Source organism: Dermacentor andersoni, chromosome 4 (assembly GCF_023375885.2).
Source record: "Dermacentor andersoni chromosome 4, qqDerAnde1_hic_scaffold, whole genome shotgun sequence".
Taxonomy (NCBI): Eukaryota; Metazoa; Arthropoda; class Arachnida; order Ixodida; family Ixodidae; genus Dermacentor; species Dermacentor andersoni.
Genome location: NC_092817.1, coordinates 57,884,425 through 57,908,664, shown reverse-complemented (window position 1 = coordinate 57,908,664; position 24,240 = coordinate 57,884,425). Strand labels below are relative to the sequence as shown.

Genomic DNA, 24,240 nt, shown 5'->3' with positions numbered 1-24,240 from the left:
TGCAGCGTCGGCCCACTGTTGCTGGTGGTGGCAGCGCGTGCCTGACTTCATGTACTGTTTTAAGGCGTAGTAATTACCAATTGGTCTATACGAGACCGACAAGACGCTGACGCCGACGATTGGCCGACTATTCAGCATTGTGTCATTTAGACCATTTGATCGTAATAGGCAGACAACGACGCAACCGACGGGTACTAGTTGTCATATAGCGCGACGGGCTTTCGTGTCGACAGCACCGACAAAATCAGCATGACGACCGAGATATCTTGACCGAACTCTACGTGAACCGACATAGGTGCAGCGATAGCTGCACCTCATTCACTCGTAAATGTAATTATTCGCGCTCAGAATGCGTCGACATGCCTTCGAAGTTGAAATGCACGAGCTTCAGTCCTCTCAAGCCGTGCACGTGAAGTTTGAGTCAATGTTGATCCTGTTTAGCGAAGTTTGGGTTAGGCCTGACCCCGTCGAGTTCGTGCACCCGCTACCAATGGAGCTGGACTTAAAAAATAAGCAGTCAGGACGAAGGAAACCGCTCTTATAGTTAGGTTGCGGCCCTATAGCGATTTGATAACTACTCTTCACTTCGCACGGCACGTACGCAATAAGCGGCAAGCGGCGACACAGCGCTGTGCCAACATCTTCTACTTTGGTCACCGTACCTGAACGCTGCCGGTCGCATTCCCGTAGATGGTGGGTCTGTGTGTGTTGTTATGCTGACACTTCTTAACTCCAAAGAAGCATTGTTTACCTCTACGTCAAACAGGAAAGGAGAGACAGTGCATTCGATACAGCGGCATAAACTCGCTCAGTTGCCAACGGTTTCAGCGGTGGCATCCGCCTCTTTGCGACAGCCACTTGCGCGTGTTTCCTTACATCGTTTGCGTTTGCCGCCATTCACTCTGAACCCATAAGGTGTATGTAATATATCGTCGCAAACATCCTCCGCGCTGACTCCGCAATTTCAGCTTCATTTCCTTTGTCTGTACAACACTATAGATGATAGAAATGACCTGCCGAGATGTGTACAGCATTGTAGCCCTTTACCAAGGCATCAGAAGACATCCGCTTCAAATCCTATTTGGTAAAAGAAAAAGGGCTGCGTACGAATTATATGTAGAACAAACTGCACTGTGAGCAGGCGGCCTGCTATCCGCGTTATTTTATTTGCCTCCATAAATAATTACTTTCGAGCATGCCCATTTATTGATTTGTTCTTGGAGAGACAAACTTTTGGTACATTGGGCAATGGCTTTGACAGGCACAGGATATCTTCGCATATTAAAAAAAAAAAAAAACGACCACGAGGCCGACGTCGAATTCGATTTGCAGTGTTATTCCACGCATATACCGTCTCGATCAGGCAACTGGGAAAAAACCAACTAAGCTTCTTGATTGATTGATATGGTTAACGTGCCAAAACAACACACGTTCGATAGAGCGGAAAACAGTGCATATATTGAAAGATTAAGTAACAGGGCAGTGTGGACCGGAGAGCAAGCGGGTGCAGCTGATATTGTATAGTAAATCTTAATCGCGTCTGTCAATGGGGCTATGAGGGACGCTGTATATAGTGCAGGGCTCCGAAATAATTTTCCTCACATTGAAGTGCACGAGCGCTTTCTTTCTTACTTTTTCTTTTTTTGCATTTAGCCTCCATCGAAATGCGGGCGCATGTAGCGAACCCGTGACCTCGTGCGCAGCAGCAGCAGCAGCAGATTATGAGGTAGAATGGCTAAGTAACCATGAAATGCATGGAGTAGGTAACCGCGGTATAATTAAGCTACTATATCTATACAGGCTGTCCCAGCTAACTTTAACAAGAGTTTAAAAATATGCGAAGGCCGTGTAGGTGAACAGAACCAAGGTAATTTGTTTGCCGTCGCTTGGAGACACTCAGATTCTTTTTTTTTTTTCATTCTACCTAATTGCATAATTAGTCGTAATTAATTAACCAACTTCTCAAATATTTTAATTAGATTAAAGGTGTCATTGATAAAATTCTAGAGAGACATAAGAAATTCCCGATACAGCTTTATGTTGCTCAATACGTGCTGCATAAAAGTGTTTTCCCGAGCGTGAAAAGCCCGCGAATACACGCAAATTGTCTCGAGCGGCCAGTCGCGCGGCAACCTTGCCTGCATTTGCGAGCTTCTTTCACGCTCGGAAAAACATTTTTATGTAGCACGTATTGAGCGACATAAAGCTGTATCGGTAGTTTTTCATGTCGCTCTGCGATTTTCTCCTTGACACTTTTCATCCAATCATAATATTTGAGAAGTTGATTAATTAATCAATTAATTAAGACCGATTATATATTTAGGTGGAATGGAAATAATAATTTGAGTATATCTGCAAGCGGCGGCAAAGAACATTACCTTGGTTCTGTCCAGCTACGTGGAATTCGCATAATTTTAAACTAAGGCTAAAGTTAGCTGAGACACCCTGTATATAACGATAAAACACTATGCTTTATTTGTTGTATAGAGGAGCAGACGCCGCTATATAAGATATGCTACTATAGAGCGTGAGATGTGCCTTTGAGTTAAAACCACGGAAGTAATTAGCACATAACTGAAGCACATCTTCGGAACCATGTTTTGCAAGTTAACTACATGCTGGTATATTATTTTGTTGACGTCATCAGCTTTTAGCTCGTTTCCTAATTTGTAACTGGGTATAAAGAGCGCCCTTCTTGGGAATGCTCTCGACTTAGATTAGCCTCCTGTCGGGGATGACTGCGTCTGTGGTATACTATATATATATATATATATATATATATATATATATATATATATATATATATATATATATATATATATCTGTGTGTGTGTGTGTGTGTGTGTGTGTGTGTGTGTGTGTGTGTGTGTGTGTGTGTGTGTGTGTGTGTGGCGCGAGCGGTGTTGCGCCAATAATAATCTGCACTTGACCCCCTTGCATTTAGCACGTTGACATACGCGTATATGATTATCGCGAGACTTCGGTACTCGGCCGCGGTAGCGCTCGCAATGTAACAACGTTCGCGTAGAGTGCTATATTTGCACATGTAACAACCTCCAAGAAGTCAATCTGGGGCCTTCCGTTACAGAGTTTCTCGCTGCATTTATTGCTTTGACGCGTTCAACTCATTCAATCAGTCAAAACCGTGCTTCCGTTCATTTTCTAGACAGCTAAGTAAATCATATTTTTCATCAGTAAAGGGCATCTTATCGAGTGCGCCAAATATTCCGAAATTGAAGTGGAATGTAATGGAACTATCAATATCCCTGGAATGAGAATTAGCTCACGTTCTCGATAGTCCAAAGAATCAGAATGAGTATAATACAGTTCCTCGTTTCATGGAATGGAAGCAGCATTACCAGCTGTGTCTCACTCAACTCTTCCCAAACACAGCGACTGCACAAGCACCTGATAATGGAAACGGTGCAAAAAAAAAAAAAAATGCGGAGAGATACGTGACGCCTTGCGGACACCATTTCCCTGGATCGCGACCGATAGGGCTCGCGCTGTCTGTGCCGTTCGCGGCGTGACTCAAGGACACTTGCAACTGGCTCGAGATAGAGCTGAGCCTGTCTGCAGCGTTTCCGCCGGTTCGCCCTCGCGTAGTGTGTTTACGAGCGTTTTGACTAATTGCGTCTGCGTCTGTGTCCTCAACGTCATTTGCAATCTTTAATCTACCACACGCGTGCGGATTGCAGTCGTGAATACCAATAGAGCGTCGTTGCGGTATAACGCCAACTGGGGGGGGGGGGGGGGGGGGGACTATTTAGGTCTTTTAGGCAGAACCTATTTCCCGAGGAACGTCGACGTTAATGCAATTAGCATTGAAGCAATGTAGCGACGCACCGTGTTGCCACATCGTTCACTTCTGTGCAGGCAACTTCTTCAATTTTCTTTTGCCGACAACACATTTTCTCTGTAGCTCAACGCTATACGATCGTGGAGTGGACAGAATGGGGACAGAAAGTGAATCTGAACAGAAAGCGAACAAAATGGGACCAGAGCGTACACAATGCCGTAGTATCGAGGTACAGGTACATCGATGCAAGGAGGCCGGTTTCAGGGACTCGGTCCTTGTCTCATGTGCGGGTAATATCATCAGGAAATTAAAACCTTCCAAACGCGACTTGGAGCAGTGAAACTTGGAGTCCGGTTGAAAGGAGTAAAAAAGTAGCGTTAATGCCCTACGTTCATTCTCTCTCACATATATTTAAAAAAGTAGGGACCAGATATGGCGTCTAACTTTTGTTTTCAGCTCCTAATAAAGTTGGTAAGGTGGGAGCAAGGGAGGTATTCTGTAAGAGTCCACCTAGTGGACTGTCCATTTAGGCCGTTCCTGATTTGCTAGGGCCGCTCGTCTCCTCCTCGCTAGTACAGCTGCATCCAATCAGCAGCGGCCGAAATGGACAGTCCACTAGGTGGACTCTTACAGAATACCTCCCCAGCTGTCCAAAGAAAGAGAGAAAGAACGGGAAAGAACAGAGACTGTGAAATAAATCATGGAAAAAAGCCCGTCCCCTGTAAGAATGCTGTTGTCTACCAAATCCGTTTGCCCTGCGGCCTTACGTACATTGGGCAGACATGCCGATGCATTAATCGGAGCACCAGAATTCTTTAGACAAGAAATCCACAAATCTTGCAAAGCACTGTTTCGAATGCGAGTGTAAACCGTTCTTTGATGACGCAAAAATCATGTTTGTGCACACTGATGGCAGTGTAAGAGAAAGGGCAGAAGCATTTCACCTAATGAGAAAAGGTAGTGGCTGTGTTAGTCAGCCTTCCGTATATCCTTATCTTCGAAAGAAATTGGCTCTTCGAACAGGGATGAACAATGGTGTTAATATCACCCGCGACCACGAGGCAATGTTTTGGGGATGACAAGTGTTTTTATTGACATTGAGCATGCGCGCACGCTTGATGTAAGGCTTCAAAAATCAAACGTGTTTTTCCAATAAACGCATTTGTAAGTCAGCGCTGTGTGTGTCCCCATGTTCTTTTCTGTATCCTGTGTCGTTAGTGTTGTTTTTAAACATTATGGAAAACCACCAACTCGCCCAATCTGCCGTTCTTCTTCAGATCATATTTAAGTTCTACGGAATATTTAAAATTGCGTGTTGCAGATAATGTAATTCTAGTCGAGCTGAATTACTGCATTCAGAGAGGCGGACATTGCTTGCTTGAGAAATTGAAAAACATATTCAACTAACTTATTGATTAATTAACTTACAGCACAAATTGCAATTTACGAATTGTATCGGGCGAGTTTGAAAGGCCTGTTCAATTGAAATGAATTTTCAGAATGTGATGAGTTTGGACATATGCGCAATCAAACTCGCCATAAGCATGCACTGTTGCTCTACTTTTTTTTTTTTTTTTTGAACAAAGCACCCGTTTACGCATCGAAGCACAAAAGTAACTGGAACTCCCATGTCTTCGTCCCACACTTTGGGAAATGTATCTCGAAACTGGTGTCATCCTGGAAATTCATTTAAAGGGGATTACGTCTTGCAAACTCACCGGCTACAATTCGTAAATTGCAATATGAGCCCTAAAGTAATAATTAAGGAGGTACTTGTGAATTTTCGTTTGTTAGTTGAATATAAGTTGAATATAAGTTTCGATTTCTCGTGCTAGTATTGTCCGCCTCTTCGTGTATAGTCCAGCTCAAAAACAACATTTATGTTATCTGCCACAATCGATGTTCAAAAAGTCCGTAAAATTTAAAAATGATCACCCCGCGTTAGGCATATATAGTATATACGCATATGCCTTTAAAGTCCGTGTGAGCACTTTGCGTCGAGCCGTGATGAAAGCACTGATGTTAACTGCCGCAGTATACTATGTATCAGAAGCCTCTGCAAGAGCAATAGCGCGCAAAGCATGGATCAGGGAGCTCCGTTCCGTTCCTCTGTGATCCTCCAGTGGCGTCGGCATGCCTCCTCGGGACAACTCAGTCTAGAAAGATCCGGCAAGGGCAACGCCGACGAGGTCACATTGAAATGAAAGCTTCCGCTGCACGTCCGACACTCTCTGTTCTTTCTTATCGCTTTGCAGCCGTTGAAGTGCGCACTGACGTGCAAGACGGAGTGCCTAGCACTTGCTCGCGCTTCGAATTTTGCAATCTTCTTGAAACTTTACAAACAGAGCGATCGCATATAAAGTCATATAATTAGTGCAATCGTTGGCAGCAGCGTCGCGCGCCAACTTACGATGTTGTCAGGCAGTTAGTACTGCGGTGCATTTCGTCATTCATGTCTTGTCTATGGGGCGCTTCGTTGCGATCCCTTCCTCCCCATCTCCACTTTCCCACTTATGTATACGCTGGCGAAGAAACGCAATGGAACACCACTGAAACGATTGAGGCAGCGCAATATACACGGGACAGCACAAGCGCCAAACTTGCAGCTGAAGGATCCTGTGAAAAATCCCGTAGCACACTTATGATGATGATGATACACGTCCGCTACTCATAAGATTGCGCATGCTTACAGCGAGCGAAACGCTACGTTTTCTCTTTTGCCAATCAAAACAGAAATCAGTAACGACAGAGTGGCAGAACGTGACTTTTCAAATTTCGCGCATTTATTTGTATCCACGCAAACACTCCGGTCGAACAGTTATTGATCATATATCAAGAAGAGGAAAAACGAGCAATACACGTATAAGAACAGAACTTATAATGACGATCATTTTAATGCAATTAACACTATATTTCGGAACTTTGGACATATTGCTTTATGTTTGTATCTATAACCTCTTTCACGCCACAACTTTGACCACTCAGTATGAGCTCTTGGATCGCTGGGTATGCGACCATTCTTGGTCAATCCTCCAGATTGGGATATAGCACATTCTTTAAAAAGAAAGTCCTTTAAGATTTATCTAGGGCTTGGCGGAATCAAACGGTTTTCTCAAACACAGCTGTCCGATGCTTGAGCGCTGCACTTCGATTTTTTTTCTCCTTTATTGCCGAGCGACATTGTACACAAACAAAAACACAAAAGATAAAACGTATCAGCAAAATTTTTGCCGTGCCTTATAATTAGATCGTGGTTTTGGCACGTAAAACCCCATAATTATATTGGGGGGGGGGGGGGGGGGGGGTGAAGTAGGGACCGTGAAGCTTTCGCATGCGGCCGTACTTCTGGATGATGCAGAGTCACAAAAAATTCTTCACCTGGATGTGTTCACCTGTCGTTCGAATATGCTCCACTGACTCTATAGAACGGCATAGTAGGGCACTATGTAGAGTCTCGAGCATATCGAAGGCACAGTTAGACAGCTATGAGTCAAGGACGCCTATAGTGTCACTGCATATGGCTCCCGTGTGTGTACACAGCCCTGAGGACAGGTAGAAGGACGGCGAGTGAATAGAGCCACCCATGGTGAGGATTTTATCCGTGGCATGTGAGGCGGTCGAAAATCCGAAGTGCTGAGCTCTAGACGCAATCGTATATTGTTGTGCCGCAGTTTCGGAGTTAATTTTCATAAGCGTCTTTCCTGGGCTTCAAGCATTATATATGCCGCTTTCCGCTCGACTGCATGATTACGTGGTCGCGAGATGAACGCGCGCTTAGGGGACACCGCATTCTGAGCGATCATTTCAGAGGTGCAGGTAGACGACGGCCGCGCGCTAAATGAAATCAAACAGAATGCAAGGAACAACTTTTTGCAAATGATGATGAAGCTCTATTGAACTAAGGATGGAGTTTAATTTCATAAGCATCTTTCCTTGGCTTTAAACTTTATATGGTGCTTTCCGCTCGAGTGCGGGGGAATAGGGTGGTTAATTAGCAGCATTAGTGAAAACAAAGCTTCTTCACCTTATACTTTTAGACACGAGTTCATTTTTACACATCGTCTTCATTTCTCTGCACGCATTTTTGAACCTTGGAAATACCCTTCCGACATAACACGGTTCCATCCTTGCAGGCACGTGCAGTGAAGCAACCCGCCGTGGTTGCTTAGTGAGGAGTTGCTAAGCACGAGGTCGCGGGATCGAATCCCGGTCACGGCGGCAGCATTTCGATGGGGGCGCAATGCGAAAACACCCGTGTACTTAGATTTAGGTGCACGTTAAAGAACTCCAGGTGGTCCAAATTTCCGGAGTCCCCCACTACGGCGTGCCTCATAATCAGATAGTGGTTTTGGCACGTAAAACCCCATAATTTAATTTTAACATGCAGTGATGCACAGGTGCATGGATCGCCTCGCACAGATCGCAGCATTCAGTATCTCGTTCGCACCTTCTTGTTCTCATAAACCTTCAAACAGTTGTGTGGGCAGCGACTTTATTACTGCCCGAATTATACGACGTCACTTAAGAACTATGTAAGTTCTAAGATGACGCCAACACACGTTGATCGCGCCCTGTGCTCTCCTCTACACCGTCGTCTTTTCTGTATCACTATATACGGCCGGACCGGACGTGCGCGAGTTCCAGTATGGCCATGAGCCGTGGCAACGTTGTGCAACTAGTCCCGTTGCGCACATGTGGCGACGTGAGCACGGGCATCACGCGACCACGAGTTTCGGGCAATTATTTTTGTCTGCTGTAGAAAAGAACACATACACACAGTACGACAAGGGCGATCAATAAACATATCACAAAGAGTGAGCATTAATTGAAATTACAAATAATCGATAAAATTAACACGTACGTTTTGTGCTTAATCAGTTTATATGCTTCCTCGTTTTCGGCGTCTATCTTTGGCACTTTCTAAACACGCTACTTTTTTTTAGCCGTGCATTATTTTTCTTTTAACACTTGGGTTGCTACGCGGCATAACGTACGTCACAATGAAAATAAGTATAAGCATATTATAGGCCCGTTCCATGCAGATACTCCAAAAGCGAGTTATAAAATTTATTGTACATGAGCCGTCGTGCATAGTATTTAGGTTGGTCACTTCTCAACTTCGCACCCCTAAGTAAACTTTCGCAAACTGTCTTTGGCCCAGGGCACATCCAAAGTAGATAGCGGGCATCCGCTGCAGACGAAAGAGCGGATCACTTAGGACACTGGACATTCTCTTCACGGTCGACCCCAAGTAAAACTGATGGCTAGTGTAAAAGCCGCCCTACAGCTCGAAGTCTCCGGAGAGACTTTCCCTTCCTCCACCTGTGACACACGCACAAGGCCCATAAAGTCATTCATGCATGCGAACCTACGTAATCCAATACGGACGTTAGCTCCTATGTCTAGGCTCTGCAAATCGATGTGTAACAACTATGGTAGAGTCCGTATATCAATAATGTAGCTATAGAGGCTAATGCGGCGGTACTTTGTGACGCTATGTTTAACAAAAACGTGCACAACTATTACTGCAATGGTCTACTGCATGTAATGCACTTTTAAAGGGCCCCTCACCAGGCCCCATAGCAAATTTTGGTTATACGCTGGAAGTTGTTACGTGTCGTCTAGGGAGCGTTCTGCCGCAAAAATTTTTCAATTCGGCTATTAATAGCCGAGATAGAAATATTTCAGTGCCGCGAACGCATGATTTCAGCAGGCGGGCTCCACAGCATAGCGAGACTCCATCTCCACTCGCCCCGTCTAGCCTCCGCAAGCGAAATTCCTTCTCTGCGTTTTCCCATGCCGGACCTCGAGGATCGTGTGACACATACGTCACGAACCCCGCCTTCACTTTTCTTTTTCTCCTCGCTTTTTTTTTTCTTTCTGGCGATGCAGACTTCCGCTAGCGGCGTTGCGCGCGAGCTGTTATCGTTCCGCGTAGCGCGCGATTTTGCGCCCTGCACAAGGACACATGACTAGCGGTGTAATTCAGTGCTACACGAATACTGAGGTAGAACAAGCGGATCGCAGAGCATGATCCCGCGCTGGAACCCGGTAGAAAATGGCATAGTTTCGGTACCTCCGCACGGGACCGCACGACCGTGGGAACAAGCAGACGAAGTGGAAGTACATCTCTCTTGCTTCGGTGCGAAGCAAAGCAAAAAGAAAAAAAAAAAAAACACGCGGACATTCCGTTTGTGTTTTATTATTTCTCTAAAGTTCAATTCGTCAATTCAAGCAACAGATCACACAAATAACAGATGGTGCCTTGAATATTTCTCGAAGTCACGTGTCACCACGAGCGACGCCACACTACGGACTCGAGTACGTAGCCGCAGGGAGACGAGTGCGTCATCTTCCTGCTTGGAGCGCGGCGGTCACGAGAAGGAAAAACGGCGTTCGGTTTGAAATTTCATATCTTTCCGCGGCGCGTAGCGATGTAATACTTTGCAGACACGATCATTATCACGCAATGTATGCTCTGCGCTTGTCAGCTCAAAATGGCCAGACCTGGTGAGGGGTCCTTTAAATGCGAAATCATTATATGCTCCATTACGAGAAAATCCGGCGTTGTAGTCGGTGGCGTGACCGGACAATGGTACCAAAAATGGCCGACGGCAAAGAGTAAAACCACGTAAAAAGAACTCAAATTGACGTCAAATTTATCAGGGAGGTTCCTGTAAACAAAGCAAATTAATGCCTTTGAAAATACTATTAGGCAAATTTCGATCTGGGTGCGAGACGAGCGTGCTTCCCCGACGCCACGGCGGGTGTCCCTGGATGACTAATGTGTGCTTAGTGCGTGGGTCATTGCGTGCGTCACGTGGCAGCCATCTGACTGGCTAAACGCGTGCGTCATTGGGCATCATCGCACGCGCAGGCAATGGGTGGGAGGCGGCGACACCTCATGAGCGTATAAAATAAAAAGCATTATTATCCAATTGAATACCGCGGTCCTTCGAGTTATGAATTTCTTGTGGGCAGGCGAGCGCGTTGAGACGTTTGGCGCGTTTTCATTTGGCCTTACCGAGACGCAGTTAAAACGCAGGCGAGAGCTTGCGCGTACAAGGAACACGCGGAAAGAAACATTTCACCAAAGTTCCACACGTAAGCAGTCTTAAGTGTCATTGCCGAATTTTTTAAAGCGAAAGCTTTACTAACCTCGTCGAACCGAGTTTCACCGTCGCTGCAAATTTAACCTTCATTTGACCGCAGCTGCGCCGTAGCCTTGGCAACGCATCACGGGGCTCGCCGCGCCGGGACAGAGAAAAACTTTTATTTTTACGCCAGCGTCCAGCGCTCACCCCTGGTCGGTCAGCTACCAGTCCTCACCCAACACCTCTTTGGCGTGCCGGATAAGCAGCGGCATGAGAATGTTAGTTGCATGGAGTGATGGAGTGAGCCAGTACGTCCATGACCGTGGCTGATGAGATCCGGCTCCGCCGCGTGCGCTAACCGCCACATGACCACGTGACTCACCGCGTGCCTGGCTAATTTAAGAGCAGCGCCGCGCTCGCCTAGTGACTGCGAGCTTGGCCATGGATAAGAGCGAGGCCGGGCCGTCTTCTCTGAGCGTTGAGCGGGAGCAGGAGGCTTTGCGCCGTCGTCGCCAAGCGGCGTCTGACCACCCCGCGGATATCGCCCGGCGAACTGCTTCACTGGAGAGGGTCCGGAATGCAAATTCGGCGTCGCACCGTCGAGATCAATGTAGCGACCGCGTTCGCGCCCTGTCCGTTTCTGCTCGGACGCTGCGCATGATCGCGGCGTCTCTTTGCATGTCTAGCACTTGCGCTTTCCCTGTGCAACGCCTCCCTGTGGCACAACAGGCGTCGCACCGTCGAACGATGCGTGTCTACCAAAGCCTAATCACAGTCATGTCTAGCCACCGACTTAACCACAGCCGTCATACCTGGCTTAACGATTATTGTATAACGAAGTAGAATAATCACAGCTAAATCAAAGGTTAACCAAGTGGAACCAAGACTTAACCAGGCTAAACCAAGCTTTCGCTTTGCGTATCCAGGGTTAGCTGAGCTAAGCCGCAGCCATCTTTTTTTTCATTCAGGAGTAATAAGATAACTCTGCATCATGCAGGAACTGCAGCAATTTCTCTGCAATCTGATTGTCCAGCATCCAGAGAAGGTGTCAAGCATTTGACGTTACCAAAAGAGCCGAGCACTTAGGGCACGTTCCTAGGTCGTATTTTGCCGACCCCCAAGCCTGGGTAACAGTTGGAATTTCAGTGTTAAAAAAGAAAAGTTGTGGCAGAACTCATCTCACTGTGAATGTAGGCGTTGCAATTAACAATAATGAAGCAATGTAACGACACACCGTATTGTCATCGCATATAAGCGTCATGTGTGGGGCTTGTATGCAGCCGGGCTCCTCTCTGGAGCTTCCATCTGGGCACTCTATACAAATGATTCAGCGGTGCCGCCCAGGGGCGTAGCCACGGGGGGCTTATGGGGCTTCAGCCCCCCGGCCCCCCCCCGGAATTTTTTCGTGCTGTCCATGCACCGCCGACCAAAGCAACCCCCGGCGCCGGAAATAATTCTGGATTTTGTCATTTTGTCTAGAACGTCTTTTTCACGCTCGAAAAGCCATTTCACTGCAAAAATTGCGAACTCGGGCTGGATTTTGCGGCAACGCCCATGCACCGGGAGTCACATAACGCAAGCAGCACCATACGAGCACAAAGTTTCAAGGACGTTTTGATGGCGAACGGGCTCGCCGCGGCATTCGCGGCGGCCGCGGAATCTACACTCTATCATGGAATCTACGGAACGCGTGGATGTCAAATCCGAAACTTTATGGGTATAAAGTTCTCATAAACTTTTGATGTGAAAGGTGCATTGACATTTCCAAACGTATGCTTTAGATTTTCAATTGCGGAACTTTGTAAGTTTAATGTTCCCATAAATATTTGACGCCAAAGGTTCATTAACATTTCCAAAGTCGTACACCGGCCCATACAACGAGACAAGCCAAATCAACACACTATCAGACAAGTTGACAAAGCCCGCAGCGAGGCCCGATGTGACGAAGCGTTGTGGTGGTTCATTCGTGCCGTCATGTCACATAAAAAAATATCATCTTTTTTTCACCTGCGCCAAAGCATCCAGTGAAACCGCTAAAGCCAGCCAAGGCAACTACGTTCTTATTTATTTTTTCTGCTTTGACTTTCAATCGCGAGGACACATTGAGTCTCTTCAATCTTCTTGTTCTCGCTACCCGCGGGCTGCCAGAGCCAGCCAGAGCGCATGCGTTTTTATCGTGTTGCCCCGACCACCGCGCGGCGCACTTCGGTGCGCGTTCGGTTTTCCCTGGCCGAGTGCATTTTCGCCTGGCAGAGTTTTGGACGCTTTCTAGCTAGCAGACGAGAAAAAGAAACGATGGTCGCTGGTGGTGGTGGTAAACATTTATTACCTGAGCCTTTTTACAACATTACTTGTGAGGGGGCTCAGAAGCGCGTAGGGTGTCCGGGAGTTTGTGGCCCTCGGCGACCCTCAGAGCCCAGTCCACCAGCCGTATTTGGTCGGCTGATCGCTCGCCGCCATCACTGTGGGGACTCGACGGATTGCACCGCGTTCGCTTGAGCGCAACCTCTCCAGAAAGGCTTGTCTCGCCGGTGTAGGATACCGAGCAGTATGCGCATGGTTCTTGGTGGACCAAGCGTCTCGTGTTTTCTTCGATATTCCTTTAATAGCCACATTAGTTGCCCAAAGCAGGCATTCGATTGTGACCAACATACCTTCCTTTGCGTTTTTTTTTCTTTCACTGCGGTGCCCCCGCTCCACAAAAGGAAAAAAATAAACGTTGTTGCGGCGCAGCGAATTGTCGCATGGTGAAAGTTCTATTTTGTTACTTCTTTTGCGGAAAGTAATGGGCAATGGGGCGCTTCAGCTGCCGGATGCTCTTATTATATTATTGCGATAGCAATTATATGGACACTCTAGGCGCATTCCTGCCGTCGCCGTCGCCCTCATGTAAAGTCCAAGGGCGATAACACCGTGACCGCGCGCCGCATGCTGTATGTGCGAGTGAAAGCGTGTGAGGGGGTGGAGGGGAATGGGTGAGCCGACGATGGTGGCTCAGTCTTGTGTGCGCAAGGGAGAAAAGTGAGGAGCAAGCGCGCCGCTTTCCGTCGCGCGCGATACATCGGGGGGGGGGGGGGGAGTGGATGGAATGGGGGAGGGATCTAGGATTCTGGGAATCTGTGATTGCGCAAGATGTTTATTTGCCTTGTTTGACCCATTATATACCATGACTCTTTCTTAGATACGTAGATTTATTGGAGACATAAGTATGTTTAGATATCTTGTTGCGGGGTTTTGTGCATACGTGCAGTGAATTTTGTTTCCAGTGGCACTTTTTTGCCCTTTATCAAGCTGCATCTTCGCATTTGTATATTCCATTGTATCTTGGCATTTCTGATGTACGAGGGCGAGTGAAATGAAAGTGAGCCTACCCATCCCGCGCAATTATGGTTCTGTTCATTATCTGCAAGGCCTGCGCGTAGCACACAGGCATCTCTCATTTACAAAAGTGACACGCAGGTGTGAGGATAAATGTTCTTTAATGCGCTCATACACTGGGTTGAACATGGTCGCGTGACATAATGGGCGGTTCAGAAGTTGAGCAGCGTGGTGCCGTGAGGTTTTTGACAGCTGAAGGTGTTTCCCAAAAAGAAATTAGTCACCGTATGGCTGCCGTGTACAATGAACATTTCATTTCATTGGCCACTGTGAAGCGTTAGAACAAACGGTTCAAAGAAGGACGTGAAAGTTGCAAAAACGATCCCAAACAGGACCAAAGCCATCGTGCAATCACCCCTAACAAAATTGCAAAGGTTGATGAGCTGCATGATGACACAAGAACAGAGGATAAGCATCGATGAACTGGCAGAGCGTGTGAACACCAGTCACGGTTCAGTTCACCGTAGCCGTTCACGCCATCATTCATGAACATCTCGGTTATCGGCTCTTGTGTTCGCAATGGATGCCCAAGATTTTGAACCACCGCCAGAATACGGAGAAGTTCGGCGCTGCCTTTACTCATTTGATCCGGTATCACAATAAGGGTGACGATTTCTTGTCTGCAATTGTGATCGGAGAAGAAAAAAAAATATGGGGTTTTACGCGCCAAAACCACTTCCTGATTATGAGGCACGCCGTAGTGGAGGACTCCGGAAATTTGGAACACCTGGGGTTCTTTAACGTGCACCTAAATCTAAGTACACGGGTGGTTTCGCATTTCGCCCCCATCGAAATGCAGCCGCCGTGGCCGGGATTCGATCCCGCGACCTCGTGCTCAGCAACCTAGCACCATAGGATCGGAGAAGAACCATCATGCCACTACTACGAGCCTGAAACAGGGCGGCAAAGCTTACCATGAAAACATTCGAATTCACCACCCCCGAAGAAAGCAAAGGCCGTCATTTCCGCCGGAAAGTTTTTGTTGACTTTTTCGATCGTCGGGGGCCATTACTGATAGAATTTGCTAAATCTTGAGAGACTATCAATTGAAACGCCGGATCGGCTGCGTGTCGCAATCAAGAACAAACTACGTGAAAAAGTGACGAATGGGGTCATCTTGTTCCACGAAAATGCCCGTCCTCACGTCGCTGATGTGGTTAATACAAAACTGGCAAAGTTCAAGCGGGAAACGCTGCAACATCCGCTACACAGCTCAGACCTGTCGCCTTGCGACTTCCACATTTTGGGGCAACCGAAAAAAACAGCTCAAGGGAACCAGATTCGTCTCGGACGATGACGTGAAAGTCAGTTGCAGACATTTTGAAGGAACAATCCAAGGAGCTTGATGAGACAGGAATTACGCGACTCGTTAGTCAATGGGACAAATGTCTAAATGCTCACGGAGGCTACTTTTAAATAAAGTACCCCGTTTGTCATATATTCGCATTGGCTCACTTTCATTTGACTCGCCCTCGTATATTCTGCAGAACCCCTGCTTTTTATACGTGCTCTCTGTTGCGACTATAATTTCGGTGCAATTACTCACGATACACGACCGGTGATAGCTGATCCTGCGCAATACGTCGGAACAAAGGGCAGCGCCATTGAGATTTTCCCCTGGCCGTTGCATATGTTCAATAATGTAAACAAGGTTCCTGAATGACAGTTTCATTAAAATATTAATCCTCAACTTGTTCATTTAATGGGCTTTACATTGTTCATATCAGCGGCATGCACTGCTTTGCTGGTTTCGAACTGATGTAGTTCTAAAGTTCGTGTGATATTTTCTTTACTTACTAAATAGACAAAAAACATGGAAGCATTGTCATCAGTTACGTTGGGCACAATGTTTGTCACATACGAGTATAATATTTTATGAAAAAATACATATTTTACTTGTATTGACAGTGCGTAGCGTTCAAGAATTCGTTTGCATCATCTGTGGCAATGGTAATGCAGTTATTATTCATGTATTTGATCCCTAGGCAAATTGTTTAAGAGGAAGCTTTAACTCGGGCCCAACTCCGACGCGGCCTATTCAGATACATGTAAAACGCAGAAGCGCTTTTCTGAGATAACTCCTGAATTGCTTTTAATTAAATTTGTTGCATTTGAGAGAGTAAGTTAAATTCTAGTGCCTGTTGGAAGCGGAATTTCTGTTTAGGGCCTGAACTTTGCTTAAAATATTTTGAAAAATTCGAAACTTCGAAAAAAATAGAGGCACGAAGTTTACAATTTAATAGCTCTGCATCAAGAACAGATATCGCGGTTCTGTAAACGGCATCCATTACACCATTCAAAGAGGACAAATTCGATATGTCTTTTTGTATCTTATGTGAATTGGTTATGTTATGTACAAGGGTTCTGCAAAAGCCGTATTTCCATAATACTTAATTCATTGTGAGTCATGTGTAACATCAATTTTGTCCGCTGTAGATGTACTATTATGTGCAATTCACAGAATCGTGATATCAATTTTCATTGCTGATTTACAGAGTTATAAACTTCATTGTTTCGTTTTCTGGAAATTTTCGATTTTTGCCACTTTTCAATAAAATATTGACGACCTAAATCGAAAATTCGAAACAAACAATCACTAGAATTTAAGTTTTTCTTTGAAATGCAACAAGCCTCATCAAATTTGGTGAAGTGGTTGCTGAGAAAAACAAATTCTCCTTCTACATGTATTTAGACAGGAGCATCCGACCTAATGTTTCCTCTTAGGAGGAGGCCGAGCAGCATTGTGACCCCCCCCCCCCCCCCCCCCCCCGAACGAAATTTCTTGTTACGCCACTGGTGCCGCCGTGTAAGTAAGCTCGAGGCGCTTGTATGAATATAACATTCAGACGAGTTTGTACTTACACGATGTCTTTTTTTTTTTAGCTTCACAAAATTTTAAAATATTGCCTGTGACAGCACAATTCTAACCCTTGATATAAGTTACTCAATGAAGTGCCCATTACTTCTACAGGAAATTGAATTCTTAACGTAGAAAGAAGTGAGAGAGAGGAGCCCGGTTGCCGCATGACGCGTTTCTCAGCGTTGGCACGCACCGGCGCGCCATGCATTTCGGAGGCCACAGGCAGGCTTCCCACAGTCGTGCGGACCTTGGCAAGTGCGAACGCAAATCTAAAGCAAGGGATGCCCAGCCTTTGATGCAAAGACAGCAATGGTGAGATGACGTGTAATTCAATTCTACGCACTTTCTTTTGGGGCATAAAGATTCTAATTTAAATCGGGCAGAAGTAATGTACTATGACTACCGAAACAACGGTTTCTTTCTTTTTACTGACTTATTTTCCCTTTTCGCTTCTTTTCTTCATTTTTTTCTTTGTTACTGCACTATCTTCGAGATCTTCGCGTCAAGCTGCGCGAAGGAGCCAATCACGACCGAGGAATTCCATCCGGATCAAATGTACGCCGTATGATACCCGCATTAGATCCTCGCCAAAAACTGTGTTGGCACGGCGAAGAATTATTCGCATTAAGAAAAAGCACAAATTTATCTTTGCGATCATTACGAGATTCTGTCGGTATCGGCACGTTTGAGAAGGCAAATGTTGATTATTGAAGGAAAATAATGCGCTTTGGTTGATCCTTTATGCATGGAGAAAAGAGTTTCCTTCCACCAAGCCTTTATGGCTGCGACGGCAATCACGGAGGTTCCAGACCGCGTTGTAAGTTGTTTCTTGCGTCTCCTTTCTCTAGAGGGCGCGCAGCAATACTTAAACTCAATCTTGTACGTTTACATCACGCTATGAGAAATGTTTGTTTTCCTCTCCCCGTTCCTCGCGCTCTCCTTGACCGTGTTGTCTGTCGCAGAGAGGCCGGGGCGTAGCTGTTGCCGCACGTGTATGAACCAGTGTTTTGGTTTGAGTTCGCCAGTTGAAATTGTCGAGAAACTATCAACCGGATCAAATATTCATCATGGCTTACTTTACCCATTGCTGCTGCGGCTGTATGACTGTCAAGACTGGCACCAAAGTGCTGGCAATTCTGAGTGTGGTGAGTGGCTGTCGTGCATTCTGCGTTAAGTGCGCTTTGGGAGCGTCGCAGCAGTATGCGGAGGTGCAGCAGCCTCCATCTTGTATGTCGGCTGTTGGAGCTGTACTGCCTTGAAAAAAGCTTTATTTCTCCCGCCATTTTGTCAAAGTTTATATCACTGATAAACATGTTAGCATCCGACGTGATTACTGTCTGTCTGTCTGAAAAACATTTATTTAGATAGGTTTTGCATCAACACTAGGTGGGCTTTTTACGCCGTGGCGCGAAACGCCTCCTCGTTCTTAAATGCCCCCAGTAATCTGGCATTGTAGTGTATTTGAGCGTAAACATTGTAGGCGTTGCCTTGGACGCAACCTGACGCCTCTCGCTCCTCAGTGTAAACATGTATTTACCACGCTGCCGGGTGAACCGCAGCAGCGCGCGGAGTGCTCTGCGTTGTCACGGTTGATGTTTTGGTGTTTCCTCCTTTCTCAGTCTGTCTCGGCACGCGCTACGTTCAGCCTCATTGTTTTCTTTAGATAATCGCGCCTTAATGCACTCGCTTGCCTTGTATCCACAAGGAACACACCGCAGTTAGCGTCGTTCGCATTCCTAGTTCTTTGCGGCGTTCATCCCGGCGTCTCCTAACAGCTATGCACGTTCTGAGCATTTCGAACTTTGCAGTGTATTGCAAGCGCTCCGACTGTACCGCTCTCTCTGCTCGCCAGTCTGCAGTTGAAGGCCGCCACAAGTGGTTGCGCAACGGCGTGCAACGATTTTCACGAGGCGGAACACGCTGCTTCATCTGGCTCGTCGCGCCCTTCGCCTTGCCTTTCTTGTACTTGTCTGGTAAACCGAGCTTCGGGGGGCGCGGCGCGTGCGCGCTATGGGCGCTGGCCGAGAAACGACGTTGTTGCTTCGTCGTCCAATCTGCTCCAAGCTGTCACTAGTGCCCTGAGATAGACGAACTGCACAGTTTTAAAGCGTATGTGCTGTCCAGTTAAAGCGATCAACCTATTTGTGGAGGGCGTTAATTCAACCCCATGCGACGTGACTCTTACCCTGCGAAGTATTGCGCACGGTTGCGTGCAGGCTGGTCTTCAGCTCGTTCACTTGGCTGATACGCGATTTTCTACTCACAAGCGTTGTACTGTGCTATGCTATGCTTCACTTCCGAGAAACATCACGCACTTAGCGTATGAGAAAAAGCTTGTTTCTCAGAGCAATATTTGACTTTTTTTTTATAGCACCAACTTATTTAATGTTTTACTGCTTTGCGTGTGATGCACAGAAAATAACAACATGAAAACAAGGGCCTTATGTGGCTACAAAAACTTCATGTAAGGTCTTCTGTAGATTTCCTTAGTATTTGTTTGTGTGTGCAGTGGTGGTTGTGTGATACATTCCACCAGCATGTTGTATTTCACCCACCTGTGTATCAATCAGTAACGCTTGGCAGTCATCATCTTGACCCTGTCAAGGAGCTCGTTTGTTTATCTGTGCCATGTAATCGCAGTAGACCACACACATGGCAGGACTTCTCAAGTTGTGAGCAGCACTGTATGGCCACTGTTCTCGAATAGCATGTAATTGATGCATCCTGCCAGAACTAACTCATGGAGTAGAAACATGTATGATATAAAAAGAAACTTGTGAAGCTAAGGACTGCACAAGAAAGTGGCATTGATAATCAGTGGTGTAATTATAAAGCTGCAGTATGAATTAGAGAATCAGCACAGACAGATGCTATAGGTGATATTAAGATGAACAAGTGGAGTTGGCGAGTTAATATAATGCATAGAACAGATAGCTGGTGCCCTATGAGAGCAACAGAATTGGTGCTAAGGGAAAGGAAGCAGTTGGCAGTGGCAGCGGATTAACAGCTGATAAGATTAGAAAATTTGTAGGGCATAATCTGTAGTTGGCTAATCAAAGACCCTGGCAGAGATCTCTGGGAAAGTTCATCATGCAGTAGACATAGAATGACCATGGTGGTAGTATTCAACAGGTCTCACGTTATGGGTTCCAAAGTAGAAACAGCTCTGTATTTTTTATCAGGCCTCTTTGGAGCTGCTTCCATGAAAGAGTTCCAATTATCTGCAGCAGCCTGTGAGTTAAGGGGCTCTCATTTTATTCCCCCTCCCCCTTATGTTTGCAAAGAGTGTCATAGAAGAACCTGGATTGAACGTTTGTATTGAAGTGCTTCACAGAAAACAAAGGTACCAAAAAGGTGAATGCAGGTACTTCATCGAACCAGTATTTTTTATTTGCATGTGAGCTAGCTTTAGCATACTCCAAAATTACATGAGGAGTACTTCTTTTACAGTGGCGAAGTGACTTAGTTGTGTCAGGTTGTTACGAAAGGCAAATTGTGGTGCAGCTCTTATGACTGCAGATTAGTTGGCTTATTCTTAGCTTGTCGCACCATCACTTTCTGTGTCTGTGCATTCTCTCCTGTTCTCATTTTGCCCACTTTGGAAACGGTCCTTGTAGCTTCCTCGTGTTAAACACAGGGCTGCACATTTGATTTCCAGCCTAGGTAGCTAAATTTCAATAGCCTTAGAATGCATAAACTCCTGTGAACTTAGCCTTGCACATGGATTAAAGGCCCCAAAGGGGTCATGGTTAGTCCAGAGCGTTCCGCTTCAGCTTTGCGACATGAAATTGAATTGGTTATTGACTCTGTGCACCTCCCGCACTGTAAGCGAATGCAACAAATAGTAAGTAATATTGTTTTCAGCTTTTTATTGCAAGGCACTAATGTCGCAGCATGTGACTATTGTTGCTGAATAACCTTTTTATTAGCATGCTGCTTCCAGTTGGCTTAGCAGACTATGTTTCAGGTAAATGAATATTTAAATTGTGGATAAACAAATATTCTAGCCCGTATGGATATCAGTTTATGCAAAGTGGGGTTACTTGTGAAGGAAAAAAAAGGGGAGGTGTCGCTGTACCTAGAGCATGCAATCGAATGTGCCAACCTGCATGAGAGGCATGCTGCAGCACTGTACAACTTGTGCAGTAAATTTCTTCAGAGCATAGATGGAGCATGCACTGCTTGCAGCACTTAATCTCACTGATACATCAGTAGCTATTAACCAGAAAGCACAGAAGCTACTGCTGGCTGTAAGCTCTGTAATAGAGGTGTGGGAATAGGGACTTTTGAGGCCGAATCTAATACAAATCTAATAGTCACAGAAGTGAATTGAATATCATATAGCTTTTGAATAATGAACAGCCGTTATCACAATTACTATAAAACAATGTTAGCATCCTGGTATTAAAGTTAGCAAGTTTCTATCATTACATAGTACGTTATGAAGCATTGTTTATTAAAAGCACAAATGGAGCATTAGGAGCAAACAAGTAGTTTCTTTACATGCACAGGACTCTTCAGAGAGTGCAAGTGATCGCTGTATAGCCTGTAAAGCATGGCGACCTAAGCAATGGCGTAGCCAGAAATTTCTTTTGGGAGGGGTGTGGCTCTCGTTGCAGCTCGGTCTGCTCCTTATGGAATTTGTCGAGCGACCAGATACATGCAATAACTGCATTGCCATCACCAAAGATGCTGCAAACAAATTCTTGAACACTACGCACTGTAAAGACAAGTAAAATATGTAATCTTTTATAAGAGAATATGCTCGTATGTCCCAAAAATTGTGCTTGAAATAACTGATATCAATGCTTCTATGTGTTTTGTCTATTTAATAAGTAAAGAAAATATCACACGAACTTTAGAACTATATCAGTTCGAAACCAGCAAAGTAGTGCACACCGCTGTTATGAAAAATGTAAAGCCCATTAAATGAACAAGTTGAGGATGAATATTTTAATGAAACTGTCATTCAAGAACCTTGTTTACATTTTTGTACATATGCAACGGCCATGGGAAAATTTCAATGGCGCTGCCCTTTGTTCCGGCGTATTGCGCAGGATCAGCTATCACCGGTGTGTATTGTGAGTAATTGCGCCGAAATTATAGTCTCAAGAGAGAGCACACATAAAAAGCAGCAGTTCTGCAAAATATATGAAGGCGAGGCAAATGAAAGTGAGCCAGTGCGAATATGACAAACGGGGCACTTTATTTAAAGTAGCCTCCAAGAGCATTTAGACATTTGTCCCACCGACTAACGAGCCGTGTGATTCCCGTCTCGTAAAGCTCCTTGGGTTGCTGCTCCAAGAAGTCTGACTCTTTCATGTCGTCGTCTGACAAGAATCAGGTTCCCTTGAGCTGTTTTTTCAATTGCCCCAAAATGTGGAAGTCCCAAGGCGACAGGCCAGGGCTGTATGGCGGATGTTGCATCGTTTCCCACTTGAACTTTGCCAGTGTTGTGTTAACCACATCAGCTACGTTGTGACGGGCATTGTCGTGGAGCAAGATGACTCCATTAGTCACTTTTCCATGTCGTTTGATCTTGATTGCAACACGCAGCCAATCTGGCATTTCAGAATACCAGAAACGATTGATATTATCTAGGTTTAGCAAATTCAATCAGTAATGGCCCCTGACGATAGAAAAAAAAAACACTCAACAAAACCTTTCCAGCGGAAGTGACGGCCTTTGCTTTCTTTGGGGTGGTGAATTCTAATGTTTCCAATGTAAGCTTTGCCGTTGTGTTTCAAGCTCGTAGTAGTGGCACCATGATTCGTCCCCGGCCACAGTTGCAGACAAGAACTCGTTACCCGCATTGTGTTACCAGATCAGATGAGTCAAGGCAGCACCAAACTTCTCCATTTTCTGGTGGTGGTTCAAAATCTTGGGCATCCATTGCACACACAAGAGCCAGTAACCAAGATGTTCCAAACCACGACTGATGCTCAAACGCTCTGCCAGTTCGGCGGTGCTCATCCTCTGTTCCTCATCAGCTCATCAACCTTTGGAATTGTGATGGGGGTGATTGCACAGGTGCTTTGGCCCAGTCTTGGATTGTCTTTGCAACTTTCACGTCCTTCTTTGAACCGCCTGCTCCACTGCTCCACAGTGGCCAATGAAATGCTATGTTCAACGTAAAAGGCAGCCATACGGCAAATAATTTCATTTTGGGAAACACATTCAGCTGTCAAAAACCTCACAATACCACGCTGTTCAACTTTTGAAGCTTCCATTATGTCCTGCAACTATGTTCAACCCAGTGTATGAGAGCATTAAAGAACATTTATCCTGACACCTGCGTGTCACTTTTATATATGAGAGATGCCTGTGTGCTAAGCGCATGCCTCGCAGATAATGAACCAGACCATTATTGTGCGGCGTGGGTTGGCTCACTTTCATTTGACTCGCCCTCGTACATTAGAAATGCGAAGATACAGCTTGATAAAGGGCAAAAGAGTGTCACTGGAAACAAAGTTCACTGTACGTATACACAAAACCTCGCAGCATGAAAATTGCATATACTTATAAGTCTCCAATAAACCTAGGTATCTACGAAAAAGTCGCTGTATATAATGCTTCAAACAAGACAAATAAACATGTTGCGAAATCGCAGATCACAGAACGCTAAGGCCCACCCCACCCCTCCCTCCACTCCCCCTGATAATCGCGCGCGATGGAAGCTGGCACGCTTCATCCCCGCTTTTCTCCCTTGCGCACACGAGACTGAGCCACCATCGTCGGCTCACCCATGACCCCCCCCTCCTTACGCTTTCACTCGCACATACAGCATGCGGCGCGCGGTCATAATGTTATTGCCCTTGGACTTTATACAGAATATGAGGGTGATGGCAGGAACGCGCCTGAAGTGTCCACATAATTGCTATCGCAATAATATAAGATTATCCGGCAACTGAAGCATCCCGTGGCCCTTTACATTCCGCAAAAAAAGTAACAAAATCGAGCTTTCACGATGCGACAATTCGCTGCGCCGCAACAATGTCTTTTTTTCTTTTGTGGGGCAGGGGCACTGAATTGAAAAAACGCGAAGGAAAGCATGTTGGCAACGATCAAATGCCTACTTTGGGCACCTACCGAAGGAATATCAAACAAAA

General features: G+C 45.8%; 1 protein-coding gene across 1 annotated transcript in view; it reads left to right on the top strand.

Moving 5' to 3' along the window:
* Window positions 1-18,073: 18,073 nt before the first annotated feature.
* Window positions 18,074-24,240, top strand: part of LOC126536140 (uncharacterized) — a 38,950-nt gene continuing 32,783 nt past the window's right edge. The window contains exon 1 of the mRNA XM_050183005.3: window positions 18,074-18,276. Within this exon, the coding sequence (XP_050038962.1) occupies window positions 18,199-18,276 (78 nt within the window). The 5' untranslated portion in view covers window positions 18,074-18,198. The remainder of the gene's footprint in view (window positions 18,277-24,240) is intronic.